Source organism: Bemisia tabaci, chromosome 5 (assembly GCF_918797505.1).
Source record: "Bemisia tabaci chromosome 5, PGI_BMITA_v3".
Classification (NCBI taxonomy): Eukaryota; Metazoa; Arthropoda; class Insecta; order Hemiptera; family Aleyrodidae; genus Bemisia; species Bemisia tabaci.
The window spans coordinates 17,355,208-17,381,946 of NC_092797.1; the positions used below are offsets into that span (position 1 = coordinate 17,355,208).

The window sequence follows — 26,739 nt, forward strand, 5'->3', positions numbered from 1 at the left end:
AGTGTATCTAAAGTAAAAAGAGAGAAGGCTCATGAAGTGATCTCTCATTCCATCGACTGAGGCCTCAGGTAGTACGGATTGCAATTTTGCGATTCCACTGAGTGTTATGTATGTTGCCTAGCTCCTATTTGAAGGGCCCTACACTGTTAAAAAAATTTAGCTCAGCGCACGACTTATGTAGGGAAGTCGCTCGGTAGTCACTCATCGCTCAGGGCCAATTCTTTCTGAGTTAAAAATCTTCGACATAAGTATGGAAAAGTTGAGCTAAAGTAACTCAGGCATGAGTACGGGCTGCGTCGCTGGCGACTGCCCTCCCCTGCCCCCTAGCATCCGCCCCATACCCCGATCCGTTTCCCCTCCCTCTCGTACCTCCGTCATCTGCCTTCCCCTTCAACCTGGAACTGTAATGTATGTTCTTTTTCTTTTTGAAAAGATGTGAAAATGTACTGCAAGTCAAATCATATTTCAGGAATTTTCGGGCCAATATCCAACAAATTCCAAGCCAAAGTGTTTTTTGAAATGCAATCACGACGGAAAATCAAAATTTGTCATAGCTAAACAGCTATCTCCAGTAATTTCAAAAACGCTTTTAGACAAAGAAATGTTTTATAGAAATAAAGTATTTTGTGAACATAAATTCAGTGTAAGCTTAAAAAATAAATATACACGATAACAGAACTCTAACTTCACTGGACACCGCGCCATACTCAGGTAGTATGAGCAGGGAGTCAAGACGCCTTCAATTTTTTGAACGCAATACGGACATCCGTCGAGGTTGTATAATTGTATCAAGGCGCCGTAGCAAACGCGTCCCATTGTTTATCGTTACAGACGAATATAAGTTGAGAGAGGAAAGTCACAATGCCTTCAATTTTATACATACATATTTTTGGGCAAAATGAGAGACGACGTTTATGCATTTGCGACGTTGCAAACTTCCTTAGAAATTTTATTTTTCTTTCGAGAAACTGGTCAACATTAAACTGAAATTTTCCATGATTTTTCGTATTTGATAGCGGAAGATTTGATTCAAAATTTAAAGTCGTAAATTTGGATCGTTTCTCATGGAAGAGATTAATTAAGACCGGAAATTTTGAAACACCCACTGGAGATACGTGGTTTCGCACTTCAGTCTGACCGATACGGACATCCAACAAGCTTAAATAGTTGCATCAAGTTCCCGCCGTCACCGCCGACCAACGCGTTTGTCGATCGAATCAACTACAGGTATTATGCGTAGGAAGTCAAAATGCCTTCAATTTTTTGAACGCAATACGGACATCCGTCGAGGTTGTATAGTTGTATCAAGGCACCGTAGCAGACGCGTCCCATTTTTTATCGTCACAGACAAATGTAAGTTGAGAGAGACCAGTCATAATGCCTTCAATTTTATGCATACATATTTTCGGGCAAAATGAGAGACGACGTTTATCCATTTGCGACGTTGCAAACTTCCTTAGAAATTTTATTTTTCCTTCGAGAAACTCGTCAACATAAAACTTAAATTCTCCATGATTTTTCGTATTTGATAGCGGAAGATTTGATTCAAAATTTAAAGTCGTATATTTGGATTGTTTCTCATGGAAGAGATGAAATGAGAACGGACAATTTGAAACACCGCAATGGAGATACGTGGTTTCGCACTTTTGTCGGTGTGATACGGACATCCATCAAGTTCAAAAAGTTGCATCAAGTCCCCGTCACAGCCGACGAACGCGTCCGTCGATCGAATCAACTACAGGGAGTATGAGTACGTGAGCAGGGAGTCAAAACGCCTTCAATTTTTTGAACGCAATACGGACATCCGTCGAGGTTGTATTAAGGCGCCGTAGCAGACGCGTCCCATTCTTTATCGTTACAGACGAATATAAGTTGAGAGAGGCCAGTCATAATGTCTTCAATTTTATACGTACATATTTTCGGGCTAAATAAGAGACGACGTTTCTCCATTTGCGACGTTGCTGACCTTCTTAGAAATTTTATTTTTCTTTCGAGAAACTCGTCAACATAAAACTTAAATTCTCCATGATTTTTCGTATTCAATAGCAGAGGATTTGGTTCAAAATTTAAAGTCGTAACTTTGGATTGTTTCGCATCGAAGAGATGAAATAATAACGGAAATTTTCAAAATTTCTGGAGATAGGCTATTCTACTATGACGAATTTTTATTTTCCGCGTTGTCTGCAACTCAGTGAACACTTTGGTACGGGATTCATGGGACCTGGTCCTGGAAACCCTTTAAACTTAATTTAATTTGTTGTACACCCTCACAAGTCGCTACTAATCACTGTTCACGCAAAAACCACTGGCTGGAGACTGACGCCGTCGTTGTCGTGAATTCGAGAATAAGACTGTAACGGTCGGTGCGCGTTGATGATGCGCAGACAATTATGGCTATATTCCTTCTTAAGTCCCTCAAACCTGAGCTGAAAGTCCTTCTCCGGAGTAATGTCTGTCTTTCCTGGAGTGATCCCATGACGCCCATGAGCTTTCCATGCCAAAGCGAGCTATCCCACTCATCGCAAGAAATGTTCACTACTTGATGCTTTGAGCAGGATAGCTCCGAAATAATTAACTCCGGCCACTCAGGCCAGAATATTTTTTAACAGTGTATTTATTGAAATTTATTGCAGTAAAATTCAAATAAGTTGCATTCTTCATTGCATTGCAAATTGCCTATCTTTCCGACACATGAGGCTCATTTTGTTGATTGTTTAAAATCGGCATAAATCGACGAAATGATGTAAAATATTGCAATTTAATTGTAAAAAAATTACGATTTTATTGAAATAATATTACAATTTCATTTCAATATTTTCGTTGCCCTGTGCTACTTGGGGTCTTTATAGTTTTAACTTCCTTGCAGTCGCATTGATTCTGCGGAATACGATTTCCACTGATGCGGTGAAGCAATGCAAAAGAAAATGAATATCCACGTCACAACTTGGGGGAATCACTTTCCATCTGCTCCACGCTGAGTCAAAGTTACAAACCCTGTGTTAACAAACCATTAGCGTCTTTTCTTAATCAAATTAAAAAATTGGAGTTTTCTTCAATCACTATAGAAAAAAATTTTAAGCACGTCCTGACATGTCATCACTTAATGGGCTATGTTGGCTGTAGGAGTCAATTCATTTCAAAATTTGAGTACCTACAGTTTGTTTGACTTAATTCTTCTTAGCTGAGTGTTAGAATTACTAAACTCACTTTGCACCACTTATTTTTGCCACCAAACTGATTTGTAGGTCGCTGAAAGCAGTGGCGTGGCGTGAATTGCGATATATCGATTGATCTGCCATTTAAACCTATGGGAAAAGGATCGATAAATAGGGTGTTCGCAGCGAACACCTTAATAATCGATTCTTTACCATAGGTTTAAATTGCATAACAATCGATAAATCGCAATTCACGCCACGCCACTGGCTGAAAGTATAAGCTTTCAATCGGATTCTTGCTTCAAACTTGTACCGCGAAGCTGCTGAAAACTTGCCCAAACTTTCTGAAATTGAGATAAAATGTGTTTGCAGCAAGCCGAAAGTAGAAACTTACTGCAAGAATCTTTCACAAAACCACCATCAAATTTGTATCCAAGTCTTGCTGCAACCTTGCCTTGAAGCTGTGCACAAAAAAAGCGCATTCCCTCTCACCCACACCACTATAAAAAATAAAAAAAAGCTCAAAACTCAGATTACCCACTCCGGAAAGTTGCACATCAAGATTGCCAATGTCACTCGTCCAGGTAGTTGTACTGCGCACAGGTAAGAAGACCTAAGCTAGTAATCAAGCTACCAGGACGGGTGACTTCGGGAATCTGGACGTCTAACTTTCCGGAGGAGGTCATCTGAATTTTGACAACCGAGGTGGTGGGCGAGAGGCGAGAGGTAATGAGCTTTTTTTGCGGGTACTGCTAGCTTGGGTTGTAATTTTGTCGTAATCTTGAACCGCAATCTGGCCGCATACTTGCCCCAACCTTACACGGAAAAAAAAAAACTTAGCGCTGGCACTGAGTCCTAACACTTTAGGTAAAATAGCGCCTACTTAGGGCAGTAGGGCTAACGATAAGCCCTAACGCTGGACCCTAAAGCTGCATGTCTTTGCGCTACTGCTTGTAGTTGGCGCAGTTTTACCTAAGGTGTTAGGGTATATAGGTTTTTTCTTAGAAATTCCATCGTGATTGCTTTTGCGTGGCGTCCAGTTCTACAGCAAACGAGGTTTTGCAGCTCTCTCTCCCTCCGCAAAATTTGCTTAAGACCCCCCCCCCCCCCCCATTCCGATCAAATTCCAAAACAAACCCCTCATCCTCCACCCTCTCCCCTTGAGCTTCGAATCACAGAAATTATTAAGAGAATCGCCCTTGAAGATAGCTCTTATATCTAGGCATGAAATGTGCAAGGCTTTATCTGTTTTGTCATCACTGATTCACTTAAATATTTTCGCAAATAAATAAAAACAAAAAAGCAGTGACCAGAGCTCATTTCAAGGAGAAACCTGCACTTCACTATTCAGCCTGACCAAGGATTGATAAATTAAATCCTGAGATTTGGGCCCTCGAGAAATCATTAAATTAAAAACAGTGAAATAATACAAAAAAAAAAAAAAAAAGAAGAAGAAGAAGCAGAGAGTACCCTAGTCACAAAAGCCACAGAGTTTCAAGTCATAACTCTGAGGTATCGAAAAAAAAAAAGCGGTAGCCCCCCCCCCCCCCCCTTTCCAAGTTATTGAGCCTCGTTTAGAGCTGCCTTATATTTTGCAGCATTTTGATGAGGTTTATTTACAAGGAGTAAAACTAAATAAAAGTTCTTGTCATCATTAAGATTTGTTCCTTTTGCAAATTTTAAACCACCTAGTGCGACACACACACAAAAAAAAAATCTTTTAGCATAAATAAGGAACTCATTATTAAATCTGCAACATGGCAACATGGTTTAGGATGCATTGCAGTGTTGCTCTTGTCTGCATTTTGCCTGCCGTACAACTGCAGCCCTCTGCAGGAAGAACGATGTACCACAACAATGCGGCCGATGCTGCCACCAAACGCTTTCAAACTGCACGAACACTGCTTTCAATAAAAAACATTTAAAAACGGGCAAAATGTATTGTTAATCAGGAAATGTCATTCTATTTTCTTATTACGATGGTAAAGTTGGAAATACGAAGTAAAAAGAATTAACTATCCACCTATAAGCCATAGTATAACTGTCGAAACAATGGTGTCAGAGTGTATTTTTGGTTTATGAGAGCCACGCCTGCAGGCAGGAGTGAGCTCTGTCACAAGAAAGCAAATGGCCGTCAGTTGATTTCTCGACCGTGTTGCTTCCGGAAGGCCGGCCTGATTCTCGTGGAAATTGTGTGAAAATTTAATATTCGCTCATTTTTATACGAAGTTCGGCTTATTACGATTTGCCGATCGTTCCGGAAGTGTTATCATCTTATTGTGTCGCGAATTAAAAGTAGGTTGCGCTACTTATGAGTACGTGAATTCGCCGTGTGTTACCAGTATTGTGACAAAGGCTTCCCACGGAGTACTTCTGCTTGTTCAACACCGAATCACTCTCTGTTTTCCGACTTTTACTCTTAAATTTTGACTCTCGGAACGTAAACTGATCCTTTTTGTGTTCCCGCTAGTGATTCCAGCTCGCTGATACTGCCCATCAGCCCACCTCATTCCTGGCAACAACCTGTTCGTCGCACCATTATGTAGCTACCTACATGTAGTGCAGCATATTTCTACAGAATCGCGTGCTCAGATAGTGTTTTGAATCGCGTTTCACTGAAGCCGACTACGGTCGCACTTTTCTAGTTCGGATTCCCTTGTGTGATTAAATCAACTCTTCAGTTGTCTCTTCGCCTCTACTTAACGATTGTGTTAAGTAAATCTGTTTAAATTAGTGTACCTTTCGGCGAAAATGTAACGTGGTTTTAAAGGTAGTCATCTATTACTACCTTGTTGTGTTTTCGGATATTCTCTATATTCCTGACAATTTTGTGGAGTGACCGGTGAATCTTTTCACAGGATTATCACGTTTAATGGGGCTGTCTTCAGTTGGATAACATGACAGAAGTTAGATTGCAATTTCTGAATTTTGCCTGATTTCATTTTGTGACTCCAGCATCGCAGTCATGAAGATGCTATTTTCCACTGCCTTTATGTTATTCTCATGGCTCTTACTAGCTACCACGGGTCATGCTCAGTTTCGAAGCGAAAGTTCAATTTTAGGAAGGCGCTTGTATGATGATCCAGCGAGTGGCGTTTTCAATAAAACATTGGTTTCCAAGCACAAAGAGACAGCATCAGTCTCGCCTCCAAGAATCGCGAGGACAACAATAGCTGTACCGAGCACTCCTAAATCACCCTCGTTACCATCACCTACAAGTCAAAGCTCGTATGTTCCTCCCAACAGATTTCCGTTTACTCCGCCTCTTCCAGCAGATTATCACAGCCCTTTTGCTAACAAAGATACTCTTCGTGACAGCAACTCTGACAATTCTAATGTCCCAAATCGTAGACCCAATCCACCTCCTCCGGTGCGAGTACCGTCAGAAATGGAGATGATTCCCATTCGACCTATGTTGCCTGCCCAAGACACCAAGAAAACATCTCTAAATAAGCCAATAATGAAGAAGTTTCAAGATTTGAACTACTCAGAGGCGTCTAGCACCAGCACCAGTCTCAGTCCAAGAGGAACAAATGAGACTTACGAATATGTTCCAGTTGATAACATTCTGCCTTACTTTAGTGTATCACGCATATTGTCTGGAGGCAATGGTCGAAAACCAATGATCTCGGATATGCTGAATCCTTCTCAACCCAAAATTGAGCCTGAAACTAAGGTCTCTTGGGCCATCAAACAGGAAGCTCCAAAGGTAACTAGCCTACCTGCCTCTAGTCCAAAACCTATTGAGACTTTTGAGAACAAAGCAGAAGCTAAGTTTGAAATACCTTTGAAAAATCATCCTGTTATTTCAAGTCCAACCACATCATCAGCGCTTAGCTCTTATGCTTCTCAGCACAATAACGTTGAAGAAGAATTAGATCTGCCAAAAGAAGATGAAAAGAAGTCTGAAATGGTCAGAACAGTAGTCATGCCTGAGTCGCCTGTTGCTCCAAGACCAGAACATCAAGAGCCAGAAATATCCTCCCTTCCGGATCTACCAGAGCCGAGGACAAGGTATGTCCTGGGGGTTGCATGGTACGTTCATGTCTACCTGATCGCGATTTTGTTTTCTATTCTTATCCTGTGTTCGGTATTCAATATTATTCGTTTTAGTGCGTATAAACATCTACTGTCATTCGGATACTTTATTACTTTACATGGCTTCTTATTACTCATTGGATGTCTGAGAAGCTTTTACTTGTTCTATGATGCATACAACATCAACCATACAATACCAGAACCGCTCTCGAGGTTAATGCTAAATACAGTGTTCCCATTGCTCACTTCAACATTTGCAGTTCTGTTTTTATTCTTGTTGCAAGCAACCGATTTGCATCCCACCAGTTCGCGGATACAGAGGCCATCCGTATTGGCAATATTCATTCTAATTCATATCTGTCTCAGTGTTTGCATTGATCTATATTCAGACGCGTCGCCTTATTCTGAAGTGTTGCCATTAATTTTCCAGTGTATTTTCATAATGTTGTGCATAATGCTCGGAGTGACATACATTTATCTGTACAAATCACTTACGCATTCATCGTTACGAAAGCAAGGCACTATTTTCGGTTCGGCATTTGCGGATCCTCATCGTCCAACGCTAGCACATGCCATCAGAGTGACCCTAGCTACGGCTCTTTTAAGCCTGCTAATGGCAGTTGTTCAGCTCTATGGCATGTTCGGAGTGTATGAAGTGCTTGGCAAAGATCAACCTCACCCGTGGCTTTGGTGGGGCTTCCAGTTCTCTGTTCGTGTGATAGAAGTTTCTATGTGCTTCTTACTTGCCTGGGCTGGAATTCAACCTCTACGTTGTGAAGAGGAGAAGGAGACCCAAAGTCATAACTCCTCCACAGGATTTGCGCTGTTTTCTTGTGGTGCCACCACTCCACGAGGGAGTGATACAGGTGTTGTTGATGATATCTACCCAGCCATTTGTAGTACAAACCAAGCTATACATAATTATTCTCTGCGGACTGGTAAGCAAGTTTATGATGATACTTTTCCCTTAAATAATTTACCTTTAGCTGGTAATATGTTTAGTCACACAACAGAGCGGCGTTCCTTAAAAAAGCACCCTGATCATGACTTGAGTAAGTCAATCTGCGGAACTTTAGTTTCGTATCCGGAGCGGCAAATCCAGCCCTCTCCATCAATGCTAGTCGCGGAGAACGGATTCGTCCGATTCCGATCTCTAGCTGATGGCGAACAGCCACCAGAAGATTTATACACTCCTAGCAGCTTAATTTGTCATAGGGATGATTATGGCACGTGAGAATACGCTAAACTCAATTAATTACTTCTCTGTATCATAACTATCCCTAATTGAAAGGCACCATCAGGTGTCAAGTGATATACCTTTTTGTTTCATCAGTGCATTTAGTTTTAAGTAGGTAGATTTTTTCCAATTTGATTATTCCTTTTTTTTCACTCTGAGTATTCAGATACATGTTCCTTTTTCTCAGTCAACCCAAGCATCTATCGCATGCTTGGATAATGTTAAAACCTACATTTTCGTAGGTTACCCTCCCTCCGTTTTGGGTTTTTCTTCTAGCTGCTGTTCTATTCTGTTCTAAGAATATGCCTCAAAGCATTAGAAGTAACCTACGCCCTAGAATCTCCTGTGTAATGAAGTAAAATCATTAGTGCTGCAGATGAAAGTTGACTTTAAATGGATTGCCATTTTTCGCCGATTATAGGTATTGCTCCCCTCTTTGTTTATTTTTTGCGCAGTCTAGAACTTTCCTCAAAACCCATCGTTAAAAATGTATTACAGATGGCTAGATTACAACAAAATTAACAATTGAACGGTTTTTCATATGATGCAGCAGAGATGTATTGTTTAGTGCCTCACTGCTTTCCACGATCATTTATCAGATACTTCATTGGTTTATTGGTTTAAACTTACTTAAAATGAATGACCTCCAATTAATGTAATTGACCTGATCTGGCATATTTTCCTCTCTCAAGTAGGTACTTGCTTAGGAAATACCTAAAGTTTTGTTGATTGTTGTAGAAACCTTTTCTTGAATTTCTTTGAAGTTCATTCGTCCTCATCAAACTTCAGTTTTATGATAGCAGTGAATCTGTTGCAGCCTGAGCAGTAGTTTCCCTGAGTCTCAGGTCAAGTACCCAAGCTGTTTGAAATTCTTTTCTTTCTTGTCTATTTTATGGATGTTGACTCCTGCAGAAAAAAAGCAATTTATTGTTCACCATGAATACGTAAGAGCACTACAACTTGAGGTATTTAGGTCTAAATAAATTATGTGCTTCATGAATTACTCCCAGGGTATTTGTGTGCTCTCCCCCATGACAAGTACACAGAAGTAGAATGATCATAAACAGCTGTCGACTAGTTGAGAACACACACTTTTTATTGTCCTCTTTGATCACTGCTCTATTTGATTTTATTAAAGGCAAAAGAATGCAATTGCTCCCTTGTCATCTAGTTGAGTGGAAATGATTTAGTCACAGAGGTGTTTTCCCTGTTTAAATGTCCAGTGCTTCTCTCCTCGTGTTCTGTACTAGTATCAAAACCCATTTACGCAGCTAGGTACATACTTAATAACCCGATTTATACCCACTCAAGAATACCTTGTAAGTGGCGGTAAGCCTAATATAGATTTTTAAGTATGAATTTTCAATTGCCAATTTTTTTTTTTAATTTAGTTAGTATGTACCTATTGACAGTGTTTTAGCATATAAATGGTCCCCCTGATCACTTTCATTTGCAGCTTTTTTCATTTCATTATTCGTAAGTACTTAATTGAATGCCGTCCTCTTCCTGATACAATTCTCACTTTAGAAGTATGGTAATACAGTGCGTAGGTACCTACTATGATATTTTTTTAGGTATTTTTCACAATTTAATTCTAATACTTCTTACTTTCTTTGTTCTTATCCTAAATTGGTGCTAATTAATTGATAGTTGCGTATTCTCATTGCTGCCTGATCTTCATAGATTTTCGATTTCTTGTTAACGTACAGTGTGATATTAATATTGTTGTCGAAATACGACGTATTTCGATCGAGGTGCATTTATTATTCGCAAGTTATATTTTTGAGGAGAGTTGACTTACCTTACTGAGACCCCGAGACATGCTTTTGCTCGAAGTTCGATTTAAATTTTAATTCCAGTCGTTTGTAGTCACTCACCCGAAACCCCAAATTCGCCTATTAGCCACTATTTTTTTGTCATATTTGCTCTGTATTCCGCGGGTGACTCCTCGAAATTTTAGAGTAGAGCTAGACTTAACAGATGGCATTGATGTGTAACACTAAGCAACTGTTTACCATCTAATTTCTTTCTCGCAAAAAATTACTTAATTTTCTGTAATATTCACATGTACCCAGGATACGCGTTCTGCTCAAATTTGAAATACCTATTGTTGAAAAAAAAAAAGTTGACGAGAATATTGCAACTCTTTAAGTAAAGTCAAATTCATCCACAGGAATTTTACTAGGTAACTCCATTGACCTCCCGGGGTCTCAGCTAAGGTGTCCGTAACAATTAACTGTCCTAAAGGCCAAGTACCCCTCAGCACTTGTAAACCGTAAAACATGTTTGTAGTTTGGAAGTGGAGGATCTTTGCAGGTTATTTGACGAAAACCGTGAGTATTTACGTACGATTAACTTGAGTTGATCAAAGGCTTACCTTTCGTCAGAGGTATTCACTTGAGCCAAGCAGAGATTAAAGTTTTCCAGTTACTCCCCCACAAATTTTATAGAAACATGCATATCTTTTGCAATCAGTCGCTCCCTCAGGATACACGATCTCTTTTTCATGAGGCGTGTACATTTCATAATTTCTAAGTAACTGTCTAGAACTGCTCGAGTCGTTAATTTTTGTTCAACACTTAATCCTCTTTGATCCTCCGACTTCCAAATAAGATTGTCCTGTCCCTCTTCAGTTAGCTGTTACCGATAATGTGCCTGTCTTTTCTCCTTTGTAATTGTGTAAGACTCTAGTGAGTTTTCATTCGACTGCAAATATGTTCATAACGTATGAATTCGACCTGTACATACCTATGTAAAGTAAAACCTAGATAAAATTTCACGCGCCAAAATGACGATGCATCGTTTGTTCCTACACGATGCCTACGATACCGTTTATTAACGTCTTAAGTTTTTAACAAACGTTGTTTCCTTATCTGTGATGTTTACCATCCTCTCCGTTGTAATGGAGGAGTGCATTCTTGGATTGACCAGTAGATGAAGTGCAGACTTTTCTCGAGAAAATTCCCTTGATACGGCGACGAACGCGACAGATTTTTTTCTCAAAAGTAACAACTTGTCGCTGGACTGTAAGTTTCTCGTGGTTAAAAAAAAAAAGTAATTGAAAATTCACAAAACCCCCAATTCCATACTTGAATCATGCGCATCTCGAACGTCTCACACCTACTACTTTCCTGGAAAACAAATATCGTATACTTTCTCCCCTCCGTGGATTTTGAAATTTTGGCGAGGGGTTTCAGCCTTGATTTAAGTCTCACATCATTTACTGCTCAGTTCCAAAATTTCACGGCCCACGGGCCAATTAATCATGTGATATTCAACGGCATTTGGATGCACGTTTCGGTGAACGTATCGAAGCTGGACACACTAACGTTCAAAACCATAGCATATAGTACGTAAAGTAAAATAATATATGTAGGTAGGTTAGGGCGTTTTAATGTCTTTGATATGAAGACAAAGCTCTCAAAGATTTGCAAAGTTAACATTAATCTCAATCGTTCTCTCTAATAACGATTTTTTTGGAATTGCAATATCTGATGTGATACTCAATTGCCTGGAAACAGGCGCGTAAAAATTATCATTTCGTCCTTTTCACTGAAATGTTGATTTTTCAACTCATTTTATAGGGTCAACCCTACAAGACAAACAGTCCTAATTTATCTAAACAAGGTCACTTGTAGCAGTGCTTGTATTTAGAGGGGTAGAACATCAGTGTTAAATTTAAAATAGGTATTGGATGATTTAACAGAAGAGCAAATGCATTTAATAAAAAGCCATTTAAATTTAAATTTGGCTACGTTGAAATGTATACCGGCGCTCCTCGATCTCCATCGCCTGGCTCTGAGATTCCAAAGCTATAAGTAAGGAGCAGCGGCGTGGCGTGAATGATCGACTATCGATGTTCCCCCATTTGAAGCTATGGTAAAGAATCGATTATTAAGGTGTTCGTTGCGAATACCCTGTCTATCGATACTTTTCCGTAGGTTTAAATGGCTGAATAGTCGATGTATCGCAAAGCACGCCACGCCACTGGTCAGGAGGAATTTTGCCGTGTGTGTCCAGATTCGATCGTTCTAACTGAACGAGGCAATTTTACCAGGAAATACGCGTCGCACCGTTGTAGTGATATGATATCCTCTCGTTGAAATTATTGTTTTTTCTTCGAAGGGGTTTTGTTGAAATGTACATTGCTGAAAGAGACCGCGGCACTGTATTATTTTTCTCAACGTATTTTCGTCCAGGAAAAACAGTACTGTCGCGCTAAGGCAAGGCGCCGCATAAAAAGTCGAGGGTTGCCAAATTTCTTCAGATGAAACGTCTATTTTTGAGGGAAGCTTTGAATCTTTTCCCTTGAATTTTAGGAACTTTAGGTAAAATTGAGAAAAAAAATTTCAGACAAATCGGAAGAAAAATGTTCATAAGCGACCTGGAAATTTGCGATTTATCAGATGAAATTTGGCAACACCAGAAGGTTCATATGGCGTTCTTCCTCAGCTTGGCAGAGAAGGTACTCGCTGTCTTGCCGAGTATTCAATATTCCCGCGTTGAATTCTTTCGAACCTGTTTTGTAACTGTAGAATGTTGTGCCAGGGCGAGGTATTCGGATAACGCGAAATTCTCGCAAGATTCCTCTCTTTGCATTTTCAAGTTCCTCTCGAGGAACCATTAAAATTAGCGAACGGACTAAAGATCTCTTCGGGAGAAAGTCTATTTCTTGTAAAACTGCGTCTTTAGCCTTTGTTTTGGGGTCAGAAAGGGGGGAGGCATGCTTCAATACTAGGGAAAGGCCAATTGTTTCGTAGATTTTATTAATATTGCAAGTTTTTTTTTTAAATCTGCGAGCACCACTGGGATCCCCTCGCGAACTCCTTTTATCTCATTTGGCTCTCGATACAGTTTTTTTTCTCTGTGAACCCCAGCTACAGAGAAGCCTTTTGCTTCGATTTCAAGCTTAATATCCTCTTCTGAATACCCGACTTGTATTCCTTTTATCACTATTTTAAAAGGTCTTCCTGTTTTTAATTGAAAAGAATGGAAATGGATGTTGCTTTCTTTTAGAGCTTTTTGAATTTTTGTTTGAACGTCTGGAAAACGACCAAAACTGAAACATTTCGAGTTTGAGTTACATCGTTAGAACCCTGTCCGCCGTGCTCTTGCTGACTACAGCAATATACCGATATTGGTCGCACGTCACATCGCCAGTCTGTCTTATGTTTATCCTTTCGAAGTACTGCTCATACCTGCAGACGAAGTATAATTTCTTAGATACGAGAACGATTTGAGCAATAATTTCAAATTTCACTCAAACGTCTGGTAAGAACGCTCGATTGGTCGTAAATTCACTCCTCTTGCCGTCGCAAAGGTGCGAGCCGGGGAAGGTAGAAGTCGGAAGAAAGTTGGGAAAAAAGGGATTCAAGAGGTAGAACTTCCGCGGTTTTCGTCGGGTCCTGCTTTCCTCTCCGCCGACCACCCCTTTTCCGCCCTAAAAGTGTCAGCCGGAATGGCTTTCTCAGCCCTCCAAATAAGAGTTTTAATTGCAGCGCGGGCCAGAAATCAACTGAACTGAATCAAGGTTGCCATTCGCTCACCTCTGTCTTCTTGCTCTTGTTTAAATGTTACAGAATCTCATTCAGGTGAAGGAAAAATCTGGGCCCACTAACATAATCAAAAACTGCACCCCCCCCCCCCCCCCCCCCCCCATTATCTCGTCCACACTTCCAATGTTGTCAGGATATTCATGAAGGCTTCCGTTCTCAAACTTTTCTCCCGCTTGTGCAGCTTTTTTGCCGGTTTCAAGGTTTTATGTAACCAGAAAACCTTAAATAAGGTTTTCTGGTAGCCCTTTCGCGTACCGTTTGTTTTGTGAAAGCTGTTTACCGTGCCGTGTAAACTATTTTTTTTATTTAACTTCGTATTTCTCACAATTGAAATAACTGATCAGCACTTTTGAAACAACAGAAAATCAGTCTTTTACTTTAAGGAAGGAAACCTAAAAGAAAAGCAAAACGCTAACTGATAACACCTGCAGGTAACATAAATCTAATAAATAAACACGTAAAACGGACTACACAAGATGCTAAAATAACTAAAAAAAACGTCATAAGATGTTAAACCTCACCTGCACATAAAATAAATATATATACAATTATTTATTTTAGTCAACATGAATCTACCCGTGTGATCACTTCTTCGGAGGTGTTACGAACTTGAACTTGAACTTGAAGTTTAAACTTAAAACGAGAGAAACTTGAAAGTAGACAAGTAAAAATGAAACAACGGGTGTTTCAAAAATGTAGACAAGTAAAAATGAAATAATGGGTGATTCAAAAATTTTGAAAAGTAAAAATGAAAGCGTAAAATGACATTTTCTGGGGTAAAAGGACGAACGTGCTGCAATCGTGACCTTTTTGTAGGCGTAAGTTATAAAACGAAAAAAGGAAATTTCAGCATACATAGAATATTATGATTACTGAAAAATACCAATTATTGGACCCGAATTATGTCACTAGTCCTTGGGAACGAGTACGAGGCCTGGTGGTCATTATTATAGCCGGGTGGTTGGTATGCAATTGGATGTGTTCTGTCTCATCCCCAGACTCGTCGAAATGGGCTCTGCTCCGGTCCCTGGTTAAATTTATGTTGGTTATACATATTTTTGACAGGTTTATTGGGGCTTTATTATTAGATCTTGGCCAACATTTAAGTAGGGTAGATTTGACAATATTTTCACAATGAGTCAAAATATGATCATTTAGAGAGGTTAGGTTGCCCAATTTCACACCTAATTTTCACAAAAAAATCTTGACGGAAATTCGTAGGCGTGTTTAGGTGAAAGGGGAATCAAGCGGATAATGCAGAATTTTTACAGAAATCTGGTCAAAAGTAAGAGACAACTTTTGCAAGTAACGGCAAGACTTTACTACTATTACTTATTCTACTACTTATCACTACCACTACGCTATTTTCGTATTGTTTATAAAACTATTAGCTACTAAACTGTTCAGTAAATGAACAAATTGCGAAAATTCTACACATCTTAATGAACTGGTTAGTAAGTTGATATTTTTCCCCAACAGTGAGGTCGATGGGGCGAACGATGCGAAGGGGAGTGAACAAGTCAATGCTGTTTAATGCTTTATGTACTTTGGGGGGGGGGGATTATCTATCTATTATATTCTTTTAGGAAAAAACAAATTCGTTTCAATTCCTCGCCCTCTTCGACGGTGGAGAGGCCCTTTGGCCCCCGTTGCACATTTCTTTTTATAATTTGTTGCCCTTTCTATCGAAACACGTGCCTTCAACGTCACGGCCTCGTGAAAACCCGGCACGTTTAGAACGCAGTATCATCGGAACATAAACTCGGACGATCGTTCCGGCCGCCGTATCGGAAAACAGGTCGAAAGCCCCTCTCAAGGGGAGATTTGTCTTATTTTCGTGGTCGTTCCGGAGAGGTGAACGCATGAAATCGTCCAGCCTTTAACCACCCCGATAAATCCCCCCATTCGCAGTTTTAACAATGGACAGAATCGACGGGCTTTTAATGAACTTTTGTTTGCTCACCGCCAATGTTCCCGTTGCCACGTTTCCGGGAAAACGTTGTTCGCTGGACGTTTTTCCAGGGTCGGGGCGCGCGTTCCGGCAAGGGTGCGACGGGGGACGGTCGTTAGAAGCGTTAACGCTGCGAGCATTCTGTGCGTGGAAAATGTCGAGTCGCCAATTTCACGGCCGAATCGCGCCCGAAGTCGTTAAACCCGGATTCGGGTGCCGAAAGGGTTGCGCCCTGCGGGGCGACCCTCCCGCGCTAAGGGATAACGCCGTATGCACATTCGAGCGTTGCCGAATTTCTTCCGGTGAAATGCCTATTTTTGAGGAGCACTGGAAAAATAAACACGTTGGATCTAGAGTCCAGACTCTTAAAAACATCGTCAAGAAAACGTACTCTCGGTTCAATCAGAATCGAGCTTAAATCAAGAACCAAGCCTCTTAATTTAAGCGGATTTCGTTTTGATTCAAGCAAAAATCCGATTGAATCAAGATTCCTTTTTCTTGTCAATGTCTTCAAAAGTCTGGACTCTGGATCCAACGTGTTTTTTTCCCAGTGAGTCTGTTGAGAGATGAGGGTAGATTTACGTGAAACACTCTTCGTGAACTTGAGAGGAATATTATTCCGATTGCATTTTCTAGTGCCGCGGTATACAGTCTATATTCGGGAGTTTCCTGATACCATTATCTTACTGTTATCTATTGAAATGAAAGCTTAAGACTACGTCAGCAACTTGGTATAAAGGACAAAGAAAACTATCACTCGTGCCCATGTGACGAGCAAGCCATTGCCGCAAAATCTTGCATCTTAACGAAGTCATGAATATTTTTACGCGAAATTTTGAGATCCTTTAGATTACATCAATACCAAAATACTCTAATTAAACATGGGGACCGGGGGGGGGGGGTCTTACAATTTTCGGGGTAAATTCATATTTTATCGAAGGGAATTGGGCAACGTTGGAAGGCGCGCACGGCGTTTCTCTATTCTATAGGACGGCGGCTGGGTAGGTAGGCAACCCCGCTACTCACCGCGGGGGTTGATGATGCGGCTTCAAGAGGGCTTACGTAACAGCGTAACGATGGCGGCTTCGCTCCGCTCTCGGCCCGTAAACGCTGTGTCCGCAGCGTGGCGGCCCACCTCCACCTACCCTTACGAACCCGTTCGATTTCACGTCCCAAGTCTCTCCTGTGGAGTGATCTCCTTTCATTTCTCTCGCGCATCGTAGGCTGTACCACACTGCCGCAAGGGCCTTCAGACGTTGCCAAATTTACTTTGATAAACTGCGGGTTTTCTGGGGAACTTTTGAATATTTTCCTCCCAATTTTTCAGATATTTTTATCAGCAATTCTACCTAAAATATTTGAAAATTGTAAGGACAAATTTTCGTAATTACCTACAAAAATAAACACTCAACCGCGTGAGAATTGGCAACATTCGAATGCGTTTATGGCGTTTTTACTCAGCGCTGCGGTGCTGCCGTGTCTCTTTTAAGGTGCCCAAAATGCAAAATGTGTGCCAAATGTGTCGGAAAAATCATGTAAAGCGCCCCATTAGATCTCTGGTACAAACTGTGGGGGAAAACCATATATGTTTAACCCGACGCAGAAGGATCTAGCGAACGCATAATATTCCTCCTCCTTCGTATACTAGCTTCAGCTGCCGTATTCTTTTTAAGAACACGGTTACCTCTCTCCTTAAATAGCACCACACACTTAATATATTTTTCTACTACACTGCACAAAAAACACATTGGATCTAGAGTCCAGACTCTTAAAAACATCGACAAGAAAAAGTACTCTTGATTCAATCAGAATCTAGCTTAAATCAAGAACCAAGCCTCTTAATTTAAGGGGATCTCGTTTTGATTCAAGTAAATATCCGATCGAATCAAGAGTATTTTTTCTTGTCGATGTTTTCAAGAGTCTGGACTCTAGATGCAATGTGTTTCTTTCCCCAGTGTATCCAAAATATTAATATTGTTGCTTTGAAAGTACAGTGTCAAAAACCGTTCACCTGCCCAACATGTGTCGAGTAGCCGAATAAAACAAATCACAAAATGGAGAAAAATAAATCGTACAATTAATTAATGACGTGGGATTTATCTTCAACAGTTTTCCCCTCTCATAATCTCAAGATATCAAACGTTCCCCAGGGTTGCAATTAATTATTGTCTGCTCGGCGGTTATAAAACTCTCTTTCGGGTTGCCCCTCTTCTCCGGCGGATTCAGCGGGAAGACTGGTTGGTTTATTTCGTCGCTCCTGTGACGTAAGAGCGTATCCTCGTTTTCACTTGAGGTTTGGAACGTATGGAGTTAAATGGGCAAGAGGGCTCACCTCAAAAATCGGTTACGCCCTTACGTCTGAGGAGCGACGATTTACGAGACCCGAGTGTACTCTATGTGGGAGGTTGTTGGTGCATTTGTTTTTCCTCCGCCCTGTTGCCACAATGTATACAAAAAGTGTTCTTTAAATTATTGCTTGCCTGTAATTTCATTGTATCTTCCTTATTACCTAAGCAGGTTCTCAGTTTTGGCGCAATGCATTCTTGGCACCATCGATTTGTTACACGTTCAAACTTTTAGATGGATTATTTAAGAGAAATCGAAGTTTCAGTCACCAGATTCTTTATTGAAGAATGTTCACGCTGAAAATTATCTACCATAATCTGAAAGTAAAGCCGAAAACGTTGCCTATTTGCAATTGATTTCAGTGTACTTAAATATACCTATCGATGGTTAGTTGAAAACACCACCCTGATTACGGAAGATGATATGATGATTTCTTGATAAGATGAACATATATCTGCAGAATACATTGCTCTCAAATGTTGAATATAATAGAGGATTCCGAACTAAATTCTTGATATAAGGGGATGCCAATGATGACCTAAGAGTGGAAAGTAATCGTTGGATGTTATAAGATTATCGAGGTAACTTAAGGTTTGGAAAAGGTGGAGTGCTGAAGGTCTGAATGTTGAAACATGTTTACGACGAACTAAAGTAGGAAAGGCACGTTGGTAAACAAGAGCTATGTTATTGACTGGGTCAAGAATTGGACTGGTTTCCTTTTTGACTTCTAAATTAGTGTCAGAGACCGGAATCGTCTGATCAACTAAGACAGTGTGAGACTAAAACGTCGGTTCCTCCAAAATAAGCCTCTTAAGCAATCGTTAACATTTGAAATATATCGATATATCCACCTAAAACGTAAATTGATTATATCACTCGGCCGAATTATTCATATTCTGTCTCGGAAAAATAATTTACCTTCAAGCATATTTGAAGACTCTTAATTCAAAACGTGGCAAGCGCAATTGGGTGTTGCTAAAATCGTACAATTTTTTCTCTAATTCAACAGGAATCCACTAATCTCAGAAAATAATACTTTCTAGTGAAGGTACGAACCACATAGATACCGTTACCGAATGAAGAGACCATGAGAGGCAGATATAAAGCAGGTTCCAGGATAGGTTCTTACAGTGATAAAAACCATTTACGATCTTAGCAACACCCTATGGCGCCTACCAGCTTTTGATTTTACTCTCCTCATTGACAGAGACTACTTGAACCGCGATGCGCAGAAAAGAATCAAGCCACTTTTTGCCAAATTTAACCGAGCAATTTCATTTCGCACAAGAGAACGTTTGTGCGGATTCCATTGAAAATTTTCAGAAATTTCCCTCGTTCCACGCAAAAAACTCACTGAAATTCGCATAAAAATCCGCACCACCGTTTTCATGTTGAAAATTGCCGAATCAAATTCGCCCTTTGGCTCCTTCCTGCTTAACGCGGTCCACTCGACAACCGTTCTGAAAGTGGGTGATCGGAAAACAGGAGCGAATGAAACAGCGGCGTAGAGCGGAGGGCCAAGCGCCCAGGGAGAGGGGCAAAAATGTTAGTCTATTAAATTTCGATTAAGCCCTGCTTTACCTCGACACGGTCGCCGGCCCGGGTCAGACCTTCGCCTGCAGCTCTGCAGTAGTTAGTCGCCATCGCGGTTACCGGACTCATCTCCCTCCAGGCTATTTAACTTTTTCGCCGATTTTACCGGTCTCCGGATCACCAGCCCCCCGCCCGTCTAACTCCGCCATTATTAACTGCGAGGGGAGTTTTTGGACTTTTCGTGCTTACGGAGAGCTTGCGGAGAGCCTCGGTGCACTGAGCCTGGAAAATTCGGAAATCAAAGACTCGGATAACGGCGACTCAATGCGATGCGGCGTGCTTAGTATTGCTCCTGTTTGCTTCCACGTTAAAATTGGTAAAAAATGTAAAAACTTGAAACCTCAGACTTGCATAAATCGTGAAATAGGTGATCAAAATTCGTACGCGTTTACGAGGTGCCTGACCTCCGAAACGCGTCCGAACTTTAATTCTTTTACGATTTATGCAAGCGAGTGGTTTCGAGTTTTTAAATTGCTTACCAATTTTAACGTTACCTGTTTCGTGGCTTAAACTCCTATTTTAAATTTTCATTGCTTCTTCAATTTTGTGCTGGACGGCCCTACACGTAGCGGCTTCCCTTTTGCGTCTTTACCTTTAGAGATGGGTTGAAGTTTTCCCTTGTAGTTTAGGCGAATACTCTGATCTCATCCTTGGTTAAGGTTTTTGAAAAACTCCATCCCATTGTAACGGTTCTCGATGAATTTACAACGATGAGTTGATGAAAGTATTTTCGTTGTAATTTATCAGCCGGAGTATTTTTTCTTGTCGACTTTTTCAAAGAGTGGACTTAGAAATTATTTAGAATCCCCCCCCCCCCCCCCAGTGTGATTTACTCTGATTGGTACATGTATAAATGACGGTATATACACCGAAAAAAAGTTGCAGGCGATGTAAACATACCGTCCGTTCCGGATTCAGAAACCGGGACTTCCGGGTTCTGGAGCCGTATCCGTTGCTTCGACGGCTCCGGTTGTTACACTCAGAACTTTCGTCCTTAGAGCCCGGAACGCGGACATTATGTCTTTTTAGCCCGTAAGCACGGCTTCTACGGCTGAGGCTTTTTTTCTCAGCGTAGAAAGATTTTTTTGTTTTTTCGAGTAAGCACCGTGACCGGGAATTCATTCTTGTGCGGAGGTGCGTTGCGAAGGGCGGTGCCTCGGGGTCAAGCGGAGAGCCCTTCCGCGTCGCCAGGGACGGCGAGCGGGCAGCGGCACCGAGCCGGGAGTCGGGCAGAGGGCGGAATCCGTCTGCGGTTAAGCTCATGATAATATTCATGAGCGTCGAGATTATATTGTTGCGTTGAAAGAGTCAACGTTGGGATGTAAATATTTACTCTCTCCGATGAGCGACGCAGGGACGGCCGCTCGACGACGACGCCGCCGCCGCCGCTGGGGGCCTCCGGCCTCCAAGAGGTCGCGGCCCCGGCGTCCGACTTGGCGCCGCCGCCGCACCGACACTCCGACGGCCACCCCCGTTGCCGACTTTCACGCTCTCCGGGATTTTTTTTCCGTGACAACTGACCGATTCGACAACGTCGCCGCGCACCTTTCCCGGAGCACTCGGTAGGCCCGGGAGTCTTTACTCACCGGAGAGATGAGAGACGGGCTTTGCTCCGCTCCTCCTTTGCCGATCCGGCCGGAAAATTGTGGTATTTCTCCGGGACGATGCTGCCTTCAATTTCAGGATCCTCATCCCGTATCACTCTCCGTCCCAGCTTCGAAGCCAGACCTCCTCGCAGACTTGCGGGTCTCGGTTCTTTGATAGCATCTCACATCTCATACATTATTGATTTCTGTGTTCTTTTTAAGAGAATAATGTACTTAAACAGCATAATATGCCTCAGTCTAGCTGAAGCATGGTTTGAAAATAAAGAGGTAAGGATCATGTCTTTGTCTCTAAAAGTGGAGGTCCATAAGGTGCATGGCTCGAAAATGGTCAGCACCATCACTTGGTCCCCGCAGTCGAATATCCTACGAGGGGGGCGGTATTTGGATGGTTTGTATGAGAATGATGTAAGTCATCTTCACCACTCATACTAACGCATATTCACTTTCAATGTAACAGGGGTGCGACATGCGGCATAGGCCGCGTCTTCCTACGGGACACGCCGCGTTATATCATTTCGACAAATTGCGTCATCTCATTGTTTTCGGAGTCAAAGGTCCAAATTGTGCATGGTTCGAAAATGAAGAATTTTGCATCACCTCATTGTCTCCTTAGTCAAAGGTTTACATTGTGCTAGCTCAAAAATGAAGAGGTTACGTCAACTCATTGTCTCCTTAGTCAAAGGTCCACATGGTGCATGGCTCAAAAATGAAGAGGTTAGCATCACCCCATTGTCTCCTTAGTCAAAGGTCCACATGGTGCATGGTTCAAAAATGAAGAGGTTCACAACACCTCATTGTCTCCTTAGTCGGACGTCCACATTGTGCTGGGTTCGAAAATGAAGAGGTTAGCATCACCTCATTGTCTCCTTAGTCGAAGGTCCATATGCTGCATGGCTCAAATATGAAGAGGTTCGCAACACCTCATTGTCTCCTTAGTCAAAGGTCCACATGGTGCATGGCTGAAATATGAAGAGGTTAGCATCACCTCATTGTCTCCTCAGTCAAAAGTCCACATGGTGCATGGCTGAAATATGAAGAGGTTAGCATCACCTCATTCTCTCCTTAGTCAAACGTCCACATGGTGCATGGCTCAAAAATGAAGAGGTTAACATCACCTCATTGTCTCCTTAGTCGGACGTCCACATCGTGCTGGGTTCGAAAACGAAGAGGTTAGCATCACCTCATTGTCTCCTTAGTCGAAGGTCCATATGGTGCATGGTTCAAATATGAAGAGGTTCGCAACACCTCATTGTCTCCTTAGTCAAAAGTCCACATGGTGCATGGCTGAAATATGAAGAGGTTAGCATCACCTCATTCTCTCCTTAGTCAAACGTCCACATGGTGCATGGCTCAAAAATGAAGAGGTTAACATCACCTCATTGTCTCCTTAGTCGGACGTCCACATGTGCTGGGTTCGAAAATGAAGAGGTTAGCATCACCTCATTGTCTCCTTAGTCGAAGGTCCATATGGTGCATGGCTCAAATATGAAGAGGTTCGCAACACCTCATTGTCTCCTTAGTCAAATGTCCACATGGTGCATGGCTCAAATATGAAGAGGTTAGCATCACCTCATTCTCTCCTTAGTCAAACGTCCACATGGTGCATGGCTCAAAAATGAAGAGGTTAGCATCACCTCATTGTCTCCTTAGTCGAAGGTCCATATGGTGCATGGCTCAAAAATGAAGAGGTTAACATCACCTCATTGTCTCCTTAGTCGGACGTCCACATTGTGCTGGGTCGAAAATGAAGAGGTTACCATCACCTCATTGTCTCCTTAGTCGAAGGTCCATATGGTGCATGGCTCAAATATGAAGAGGTTCGCAACACCTCATTGTCTCCTTAGTCGAAGGTCCACATGGTGCATGGCTCAAATATGAAGAGGTTAGCATCACCTCATTGTCTCCTCAGTCAAAAGTCCACATGGTGCATGGCTCAAATATGAAGAGGTTAGCATCACCTCATTGTCTCCTCAGTCGGACGTCCACATGGTGCACGGCTCAAAAATGAAGAGGTTCGCATCATCTCTTCGTTTCTAAAACTAGAGCAGTCTCTCCGTCCCCTCGTACCCCTCATCAGTGCCGCCCAAACGCTGCATCCACCTTCGTATCCTGGCCTCACCGCCGACTTTCTGGTACATGGGAACTGATTTTATTCCCCCCGTACTTCCTCGGGATCCTTGGCGGAGATCACAGCCGAAGCGAATGTCGAAATTCAGTGCGTGCTCCCGCAAGCACGTAAAGGGATGCCGGGGGAAGCTTTCCCCCCTCTCTCCCTGCACACCGTACGTTGCAGGATGCACACGGTTTATATTTCCGGTCACCGTAGCGGATCGAATTTTTTTTTTTTAGAGTACGCGCGCGGCCCCGGTCGTGACCGGCCCCTCGGTCGGTGGGGGGAGCGGGGCCCGCGTGAAGAGCGGCAATAATAATACCCGCGATGCGCGATGGATGTTGGTCCGCGTGCGTGCATCTCTCCATCTCGGCTTATAAATTACGTCCCGGCGCTCGGTGCTTTCTCTCGTACGCGAAATAAAAGCGTATTAAGTATTCATATCACTCTTGAGGACTCGGCGTGGGCCCCGGTTTGTTTTCGGGGGCCCACCGGGAATATCAAGTGCCGTACTCGTCTCCGCCCGGAGACGTCGTCGTAAATTAGTCCATGCGAAACCGACCCGAAAACGGAGCCAACTAGTGGGAGCCGAGGTTTTCAACCTCTTGATGGACGTAGGCTCGCTCCTGGGCCGACGCGCGGTCCCTGGTCTCTGCGAAAATTTCAATGAAATTAATTTTCATGGTCCTACTTCATCGCTTAACCGCACGGCCCCATCTCATTCCACACACCTCTAACGCAAAGATATTGCATATTATTCGAGGAAGTGAACAAAAACTTGTAGATGATAACTTGTATTATCGAAAAGATTTTCACGAGCAAAGCTTCATTTTTAAAAACTGATTTGGAATTAACATGAACATATTGTTCTCCCCTTTATTTCCTCTCAGAATGGGCAAAGGCCAAGGCATTAAGCAAGCCCACATATTTGTGCGATTTTCCCTCCGGTCCTAAATATTTTAGATCGAAAGCTTCATCGTTGATCTTTTCTATTGCCTCATCTGAAAGATTTAATGTGTATACTTTAGGTAAAAATACTTTCCTAACGACATTTTTTATCACTATGGATGCTATAGTAGCATCTCCAAATTTGGAATCTGTCCTCTCTAGTTTTAATAGAGGGTATGTCTTGTTCTTTATGAGTTCTGTTGGTGAGATATCGCCAAGTCTTCATCTTCACTTTCGTCAGTCTCAGAAAGATCTGATTCGATGAATTTTGGTTTTACAACCTTTTAAATATTTTTCAAATTAGTTTTTTTTTTTTTTGTTAACTAGTTTATGGATTGGGTTGAATTCTTCCATTTTTTCTGTAACAAATAAGTAATATAAATTATTAAAAATCAATTTTTTTTGGTAATACGTATGAAATTATCTGATTCTCTCGCTCGCTTTATTCTTAAAATTTTGGTCAATTTAGAGTGTCCATATGGTAATGTGTGTATATCATCTTTTAATGTAAATCGTTTATCATCAAATAATGACAAAGCTTTTTTATTTGTCTGGAAGGAAAATATTTTATGTTTCTCACTAAGCCCATCATATAATAAGCCCGTTCCTGCAAGGATAGTTCATCATAAATGATGTCATTGAGAGAGTCAGAGCCTTTTCTCGGTTTTCATGAAATATTATCACATCACTTTCTGAGAACCACTACCATACACCTGACCACCAATATTTGTTGTAGCTGGTACAGCTAACACATTGTTTGACCTATCAGGCGAATAAACAACGATTCGTTGGATACTTTCACCCATTTTCTTATTGTGCAATTCCTTACTTCTCTTACCTCGCGCTGATTTTAACATCTACAAATTGGCAGCACTGTCTTTTCTCTATTTAAATGTACCTTTGTTTAACAATCGATTTTAAGAGAGGCAGCCTATCTCACCGAAAATCGATACATTTCATGGATTTAAATGGTCTACCTACAGTGATGCCAACTTGCTGGAATCGCCGCTAGTCGTCGAGTGGTCAGATCGCGACCTGGGTCCTTTTCCGACCCAAAGACTAATCGAGGCCCCGCGGCCGTATCCCACACTCATAGGAGCGGAATTCCAGAGACTCATACGCAGAACCAGTTACTTTGATTCCCTCACGCGGGAATTGCTCACGAGGTAATTTGAGGGAAAACGATGATGATGTAATGATAATGACGATACTAATTATGCGAGGCGCGATGCATTTCGCGAGCAAGGTTGCCGAACCAACGGATCCTTGCAAATTGCTTCTAGTTGTTCTGTAACGTTCGGTAATCCTGGCGTGGTCCATTCAGGGTGTTCGAAAAGGCAAAGCTGTTCGCAAGCTACGCCTCTATACGTATCCATAGTTACCTTGTCCAATTGTATTCTTTAATAAAATTAAGTAACTAACTAACGCCCTCTTGTACCTTACGGTTGTTCCTTTATACAGCTAACAATAACATTCAATTTCAGCCCAATAATTCAACTAAAAAACACTTTTTTTACCAATTTCAAGTAGCCTATCGGCTAATCCCACGCTTTTTACCCCAGCCCCAGGTGACCATTGCCTGAGACCATCAAACTCAGATCACCTGGCCGGGAATCGAACCCGGGACCTCTTGGTTATATAGGGCCAGCGCTACAATCACTACACCACAGGAGGCCGGCTGTTGTCATCAACCTCAAGACACCACTCTTTTTTGCAGTAAGCAGAACTGGGACAATGGACCACATGATCGGTTATGTACTGTACATTTCTGGTCCAGTAGAGGTGGTCCTTATTACAGACATCAACTAATGATAGTAATTCAACCTGCAAAACCTCAGAAATTTCACTACCCGAAGATATGGAAAAACAGTGGGTATCATAACTGTGGTCCAGCTTAAAAGGAACCATAGTCCACGGGTTGCAGACTAATTCGGTATTGCAGCTTTGTCCAATAAGACCTATTTCGTGGTTAACGTCACACTTGAGAGCATATCCACCAGCCAACATGAGCATTGTCATGGGTGTTAGTATTATAGAACCTCTCTTCTTAGGCACTGGTGCTGTTTTTGGTCGAAACGGGGTTGTTGGTTTGCTAGAATTGGGCATTTCGTCCATCTCCATTTGTTCAGTAGTTTGAGAAATGTCATCAGAGAGGAAAGGCTGTCTAGTCTCATCTCCTGAACTGTCTTTGTCATCATT

The 26,739-nt window shown here is 41.8% G+C and overlaps 1 protein-coding gene across 1 annotated transcript; it reads left to right on the forward strand.

Moving 5' to 3' along the window:
- Positions 1–5,258: 5,258 nt before the first annotated feature.
- LOC109042255 (uncharacterized) lies at positions 5,259–11,219 on the forward strand. Its single transcript, XM_019058907.2, has one exon. It carries the CDS (start codon positions 6,121–6,123, stop codon positions 8,425–8,427), a length of 2,307 nt encoding a protein of 768 aa, XP_018914452.1. The 5' UTR covers positions 5,259–6,120; the 3' UTR covers positions 8,428–11,219.
- Positions 11,220–26,739: the final 15,520 nt, after the last annotated feature.